The 8413-nt window shown below is 35.1% G+C and overlaps 1 protein-coding gene across 2 annotated transcripts in view; it reads right to left on the reverse strand.

Moving 5' to 3' along the window:
* LOC149807162 (transmembrane protein 65-like) overlaps window positions 1-8092 on the reverse strand; it is a 63475-nt gene extending 55383 nt beyond the window's left edge. Inside the window, exon 1 of one of the 2 annotated variants that reach the window (XM_089962923.1) lies at window positions 7730-8092. In XM_089962923.1, the coding sequence (XP_089819049.1) occupies window positions 7730-7982 (253 nt within the window). In that variant the 5' untranslated portion in view covers window positions 7983-8092. The remainder of the gene's footprint in view (window positions 1-7729) is intronic. The other variant, XM_089962914.1, reaches the window with a different exon arrangement.
* Between the last annotated feature and the right edge of the window lie 321 nt (window positions 8093-8413).

The following is an 8413-nucleotide window of genomic DNA, read 5'->3' on the forward strand; positions in this document are numbered from 1 at the left end:
TTTTCATTTTTCACGACATCTACATCCAAAAATGAAACTTTAGTTTTAGAGACATTGAATGTAAATTTTATTGTTGGATGTAATTTGTTTCAATTGTCTATAAAGTATATATATACACACACATACAGAGGACTTATGCATAAGTTATTTTCTGCATCCCATATAAAAAATCTGCATCTAAATAAGCATGATTAAGCATTTCCAACACCTCTAAACCAAGTGTACTAAAGTGTGTGATGCTTGGCTTATTGTTTGAAATTGTATTGACAAAATTCAGTCTCACTTGAATGGGCAAACAAGAGCTATATGTCAGCAGTGTAAAGAATGTTGAAAATTAAACCCAATGCATGAAAGATCCACATTTTCTAGGTATAAGACATCTAGAGACAACCTACTTGCTGCTGGTTACATGGTATCAATTTGAACACATAATTATTTAAAGAATTACAAATACATAAAACTGACAAGGGTTCATATCTCTTTATTGCTAGCATTATAATGGACATTTAGTCATTTTAAGCATGCCCAACATGTTTGGGGGGGGGGGGGCCTGCAACTTCAGCTGGTGATACTCTTATCTTTACCAAAATAGGAGTCCTGGACTCCTAGTTTTAAAATCCTAACGAGGCCTCTGCTGAATTTACTCATTCACTACATTTTGTCTTCTTGTATCATGAAATGCGGGACCAATTGGTTATGGACAGGATCAGTAGTACTTTCAGGTTACTGGTCTGGTGAGCTTGCACAGTGATATCAAACCAGGTGAGCCTGAGATTCTTTAAGATCAAATGGAAAGCTTGAAATGTCTCATAAAGACTATCAGCATGTTGTAAAGCTGAAAGATACTGTTCCAAAAAAATCCAACCCAAATAAACACAATTGGGGGCAAATATAATGGAGCATCAGTGGAATTTATCAAGAATTATATTGATAGCTGCAGTGAAAAAATACATGGATGCAAAGATTGCAGAGGTCCCATCACCATTACACATAGTAATAGCATGGGAACTGATCAATTAGATATTAGTTACCATGGGAATTATACTCAACCAAAGAGAGAAAGAGAGTGAATCCATAACAAATGGATTTTTATTCCACTTGCTGATGAACATCTGCTTCAAAATTCTGTCATTAACAAAGCCCTCAAATATCTTGTTATAGATCACATAGAAATCAACAGTTGGGACCACCCTAATGTACCTTTACCAACTTGAAGCCAGCTTGGAACAATTGCATTAACATGTGAAAATACTCAATCACAGACTGCAAATTCAGGTCTGAAATCATGCATGGATTGGTTTTATAATGATTCAATGAAGAAGAGAAAAAATCTCAACTGTTATTCAACAATCATGCACTTGTCCCTGGGAGAGTTTCAGGGTATAGACGAGAATGTTTCAGACATCATTTAAAGGCATAATCAGTAAGGTTCTATATGAATGTAATGCCAGGACACAAGACAGCTCAACTGCCAGAGATTTAAATATTCCACAAGTACATATTTTCTATGATTGTGTTAAGTCTGAACCAGTGAAAAAGCATAATTGATTGGAAGTGTGTGTGTGTGTAGTGCACTTGAAAAAGGCAAGATTGTCAAGCAATTATATTGTGAAATCACATTATCAATAGAAGAATTATGATATACCCTCAAACCTACTGACATGATAAAATATTCAAAGCAGAATAACACCTGCAAGATAAAATTTTTAAGAAAACCAATCTACTCATAAAATATAAATGGATGTGTGTGGTTGTAGATGCTGTTTGCTAAATCACAGCCATGACCACTGTTGGTCTTAGTATCGCTGGAATTCTAACCGCAGCAAGTATCAAAGGTGTACCATCAGATTGTTGTCTGATGTGTACTGATGTGGGCAGTGCTTATAAAAAAAATCCACTAAAGCTGCATTTGTGAATACATGTTTATTCAGAATGTCTTGCTGCAGCACAAAAAAGTCTCAATACAATTACCAAGTTGTACTCTCTGGCTACTAAGGATAAATGATAAGCATGGCCGAGTTTGACACCATGTTGGCAGAAATGGAAAATCACAGGTCATCTTCACTAGCCAAGGTTCCAATATGTAAACCATATCTACACCTTGGTGGATTGAGCAGATATTTAAGTGCTTTGTCCTAGTGTCATCTACTAGATTTCTTGAGCTGCCTCCCTCTGTTTTTAATGCTAAGGAACCAATAACATATAAAAGCAGTACACTGTACATTGTCCGAAAATGGTGGAGGCATTTGACTTCAAAAGAGTACTTTGTAAGTTTAACATCAAAGTATGACTACATAATAGTAAGAAGCCATTACAGGTGCAATTGAGTTAAAGGCATTTGAACAAATACAGAAAAATCTGAACACTTCGAACATTTTCGAGACAAAGGGAACTAACAATGTGAATGCACTTAATAATAATCTATTTTTCTTGATCATGAAGGAACAGTGTCCAAAGCTTAATTTTGATTAGATGTGGTGGCTTGCTGCCAAATCCAATGAAATTCACAGACCTGAAGCAAAGAAGTATCTTCTTGATCTGCCAAGGAATAAAGTTAAAATATCTGAACCTTGGCTAGCAAAACTTTAGCATAGTTATGGAACTAGGGCATCAATGGACCTGATTTACAGACAGTAAAAACAGTAAATGTTTGCAGTGTTTATCAATCAGTTTGCCAGCAGCAGGACACCTCATAAGAACTTCAATTTTTGGATTACATTATCATGGTTTTGGATTAGTAACCATTATCATAAAACATATGGTCTGTAATCGAGTAATATCATAATAGCAGTTTGTTTGGTTACTGTTCTATGCTAAAATCTTCTACCCCTCATGACTATCCTCTGGCATTAATACCTCACTAACTTTTACAGGCTATCGTGCACTCGCATGTGATTCGAGGACAAAATGATACCTGCATTTGTAGCTCAGTGAATTTTCAGATTAGTGTCAGAGGTCTTGCTAGGATTTTAAAACCAGGAGTCTAGGATTCCCATTTTGGTAAAAATAGGAGATAGGAGACACACCAGCAAAAGTTGCAGTCCCCTCCCAGCAAATGTGGAGCTTTGCAGATTAAAAGAACTATTGGTTGCCACTGAGTTTAATTTCCACATTCTTTACAATATTGACATATAGCTTGTTTGTCCATCAGAGTGAGACTGAATTTTGTCAATCCAAGCAAAGGTCTTATTTCAAAGACTAAGCCAGGCATCACACACTTTCTTATACTTGGTTACTGTCCCGTTCAAACTATCAGTTCTCACAAGTTCTGCAGTCTTCTGAACCTCATTACAATCTTCTACAGTTTGCCATTTAACTCAAAATTACTTACTCAAATTTGTCTAAGTCTCAACATGTCTTGATTTTGAGGTCATGTGTGCTACTTTTCAGCTGCACTCAGAAATGTACACAATAATGAAAGCTGAAGCTGTCTATTTGATGTATTCTTATAAATGACCTTATGTACACCTCTGGGTCTTTCTGTCTCTGTATTTAATCACTGTATATATCAGCACATTTCCCCACCCAGCAGCCAGTCAAAAGATGTTGAACTTGCTCTCCATCATGTTCTTTTGACGTACTTTTATAATGGCAACATGTAGATCAGAGGGTCTTTCAGCCACTGAATTCTATCATTATAAATATCAGCAGAGCTAACTGATCAACACATTTTTCCAATCAGCAGGTGGCTTAAGCAGAACTGGCAAGTCTTTGAATTTTGCCACCCACCTATTATATGCTTATGGAGGACTCCCACCTAAGTGATTTTCTGCATCCCCAAAAAATTTTTTTGCATCCAAATATGTGTGATTAAGCATTTTCAAGACCTCTAATGCCGCCATAACCTGTGGAATAGTCAATTTGTTTATTTAAGGAATTATCAGCTTTCTTATCTGGCTATATTTGGCCATAATGAGGCTACCTCCCTTTGATTTCTTTGTAGTATCAAAAATGGATGCTTCATGAACTCAGGACAAACATGGCAGATTATCTGTACAAGGAGCAGTCTTTTGAGATACAGATATCATTTATGATGCTGTGCAGAATGTACTACAGAAACCTGTAATGGACAGCAAACACTTTGTATGCTTATTCAATAAGATAACAGTGCTCAGGACCCCCTGGTAACAATCAGGTCAAAAAATTTTGAGCATTTTTTTTATTATACATCTTTGATGCTTTTTGTTTCTAAAATTGTAGAAGGGTACAAATAAAGGGGTTGGTGTGCAAATGCTATATTCTTTTTATCTTCTTCCAAACCCAGTATATCCACTGGCTTCCAAGACGCAGCTAAAATAAATAAATTCCTTGTATGAGGGCCTCAAGATAGGTTAGTTCTTAGCTAATTGTGTTACCCTCTTTAAATAAGGTCATTATTATTATTATTATTAATTATTATTATTCCAATATACTTCAACAATCATACAAATTATAAAATGGTTCAAAACATCATTAACTTCTGGATACAAAGACTCATAAAGACTTTTACCAAACACACCATAAACAACTCTAACATACTTCATGGTCTAAGTGGTGATGAAGCAAAGGTGTGCTATGAGAAGCATACAACTCTAACATACTTCATGGTCTAAGTGGTGATGAAACAAAGGTGTGCTGTGAGAAGCATACACGTATTCTTCTATGACGTCATCCTTGAAAATTATATTCTAACATGTCAGTGCTACTCAGCATCATTGGAAATAAACACAGAAAAAAACTCAGTTTATGGCTACTTCAATCTGTAGAACAAAAGTATATTTGCATTTGTTTTAACAAGTACTGGTTTTGAAGTCCACCAAATTTTCAAATGCATGCAGAACCTTTACTCCAATAATATATTATGCTTTTACTCAGCAATTCTGAAACATTCAGTCCACTGAAATAAGCACCACTATGTGTAATCATGAAATTGTATTAAGGAAGGTTTCACATCAATAACAAAATATCCTTTACTTGATTAATATTGCACTTTTTTCTACATTTTTTCTTTAAAGTCAATCATATAACTCATTGCAAAATTATGTATATTTTTACATGTACTGATACCCATTACTTGATTTTTTCTTATTTTTACATTCCTTTTCTTTTTAAAAAACTAATTTCAAGTAAATTATAATTTTAATTTCATAAATGCTAGGTATATATAAATATCATAATAAATTCATTTTACATTTTAGATAGTGTGCAAGATTGAATCCAGAAAGCTTCCCTAATTTATTTCAGACATAATCACATGAAGGAAAGACAAAATGGAAACCAACACAGAGGTCTCGCTAGGATTTTAAAACTAGGAGTCCAGGACTCCTATTTGGGAAAAACAGGAGTCCCACCAGAAAAAGTTGCAGTCCCCTACCAGAAGCATACTGGGTATACCTGAAGTAGCTAAATTTCCAGATAAGTAGAACCAGTGGTTGCCATTGAGTTTAATTTTATAACTTCTTTACACCACTGACATGTGGCTCGTTTGTCCATTAGAGTGAGAGTGAATTATGTCAAGCCATGAAAATGTCTTATTCCAAGCACTAAGCTAGGCATCACACATAGTGTTCCATGTGAAACATCAATTCTAGCAACTTTAGCACTCTGCTGAATCTCATAATAATCTTCATCAATTTGCCAGTCAACCCCAAAATACTTTTCCAAATTTCCAAACAACATTTTGTCCAACTCTCAAAATCTCAATTCTGAGGTCACATGACTAATTATTTTGCTACACTTGTTAGCGAGCACATTAATGAAAGCTAAAGTTGTTCATTCAATGTACTCTTATACACAAGTACATCACTTGGTTGTTCTGCCTCTGAATTCAGTCATTGTCAATATCAGTACATTTTCCCACAACTCAGCTGCTAGTCAAGTCTTTGAACTTAACTGCCAAGCTATTGGGTCATGTTCTTCTGATGTACTCTTACAATGACAACATGTACATATGGGGGCTTTTCAGCCACTGAATTCTGTCATTGTAAATATCAGCACAGCTAAAACAATCAAATCAACATTTTCCCACTCACAAGGTAGTTGAAGCAGGACAGGCAAGCCCTTGAATTTGCCATCAAGCAATTGGTTGTGTACTCCTGCATAAGTGATTTTCTGTGTCCCAGATTAAAAAAAATGCATCCAAATACATGTGTAATTAAGCATTTCTGAGACCTCTGCAACAACAACAATATGGGCATTTTCTAACAAAAGCCAAGCAAGAGATGTGAAACATCTTTTTAATTTAAATAAATTCATAAACATCCAAAAATCAATGATGTTTGGACTATTTTATAATTTTTTACAATTATTGAAGTATTGAGTAAAGAGACATGCCCTGCTATATATTTCTAATAAAAGGTATATGGGTTGTAATGTCTCGACTTAGACCTACAATGTAATATGCTTACCCTGATATTTATGTGTGGTAGGTCACCATCTTACCAAATAACAGCTCTTGTAGAGTGTTCCAATGCCAACTAACACTGGAACAAGAACTCAAATTTTCAGTAATATCTCACACATTAGGCAGCCCACAGCAATGCTGTTCTGCAAATTAGAGTGATTGCTTTTGATGGAATTTACTTATCATGATGTCTTTTTTCTAATAAATTCAAATTCTCACACAATTAAATGAATGTGTTTTAAAGTTTCTTTAACCTACATTTGATTTGGTTGTAAATGCAAGTATGTTTCTTTATTGAAATGAATACAAATTTACCAATATTGAAGAAAGTGTTTAGACAGTTCGTTACATTGAAGTTCATTATCATCCTTGTAACCAATTCATTTTGATGTTAGTCGACCTTGGAACATGCTACAAAGTGCTGTTACTGACTTAAAACACAAATATCAGCGGATGTATCATACATTGTAGAATTAGTTTTGCATAAATATGCATGTTTGTAACCTCCTACTGACTTAAATAATGAAGTTATTAATGTGATAAAAATGCATAGAACTTAGTCACTTTGTTCATTGATTTATAATTTCAAACTTTACCATGACCAGGGTGGCCCTAACACTGTCATCATGTGCATATTTCATACTTAATGGAGTTTCCATACTAACATGGTACCACAGTGCATACACTACAGGCAAGTCTATTTTCCTCAGTCAGCAGAGTGACAAAGTTCATCCTATTTAACTGCCTGATAATTCTGTAAATTATCTTAAAGTTGAAAGTTTGGAGTTATATCCCTTTGCATACATGTACACCGCTTGTCAAATTTATGTGAATGTTAAATTTGTCATTGTCATTTCTTTCCTTTCTAATTCTATAGATATACACGTGTCGTATATTCACCCCTTACATTGAAAACTTTGATGTTGTAAGCAGACGATAACGGTGTTAGGGCCCCTGGTCACAATCAGGTTTCAAATTATAAATCAATGACTGAACTAAGTTAGGTTAATTTTTTTAATCTCGTTTATACTTTTCGTTTTTAAATCTGTAATGGGGTACAAACAACCGGAACGTATATTAAAACTATATCTATAAAAAAAAAAAAGTCGTCTCGATTGAAAGCGTTTGGGGCGAATCGTCCTGGGCCGAACCACAGGGGCTCGTATCGTTGCCAAAAATTGAGCTGTCATACATGTTACTTGTACTATATAATAACTAGTTATTATACAGTACATGTATGACAAGTCAATTTTAAGCAACGATACGAGCCTCTGTGGGACGAACTGGCTTTGGGTCTAACTGACCCTGAACCTGTAGCAAGACAAAGATAACAGACTTCAGACTTACCTTGTTCACTTCTGAATTTCTGTAATTCTGTTAATAACAAAGTTCGTTCACCCGGGTTAAGAGCATAAACAAAATCTTTGGCATTCGTGTCACTTTCAATAGTGCCATGTAACTCTCTATAAACTTTGAATCTGTTCGGTTTTAAGGGAGCTTGGGTATGTTTAAGACCGTTTCGTGCATTCTTCGGGAATTTCTGTGACAGACGATAAAATAAACAAATCCTGCAAGTCCCTAGATACGTTGAAAGTGACATTCTATTCCGTGCCTTTTGATCGCAGACCAGCTACCTTTGATCGATGCTCACTTTCCTTGCTATAGTTGTTCATACGGACGTTAAAGCCGAGGGTGACCAAATAACCACCATGTGACTCCCTACAGGGCGTATTATAAAGTCAACACCGATTAGAGAGGCAGACATTCTAGTTTGCTGATTTACTGATCTAAAGAGCAAAATCCCGAATTTGGCATCTGTTCAAAAAGGCATGCGGAAAGACACGAAACAAATTGTAAAGATAAACTATGATTTTAATGCTAAAATTCATGTATTGAATGGTGAAAGTGAATATATTGCTGATATATTCTGTCCAGCACAGAAATATAAGCATATGATGAAGGATGCATTGCTTGGCATTTAATTTTATTCTTCTTTTTTTATGTGAAACTTTAATAAGAAAATCACTAAAA

Source organism: Sinohyriopsis cumingii, chromosome 1, assembly GCF_028554795.1.
Source record: "Sinohyriopsis cumingii isolate HCF-2022 chromosome 1, ASM2855479v2, whole genome shotgun sequence".
Classification (NCBI taxonomy): domain Eukaryota; kingdom Metazoa; phylum Mollusca; class Bivalvia; order Unionida; family Unionidae; genus Sinohyriopsis; species Sinohyriopsis cumingii.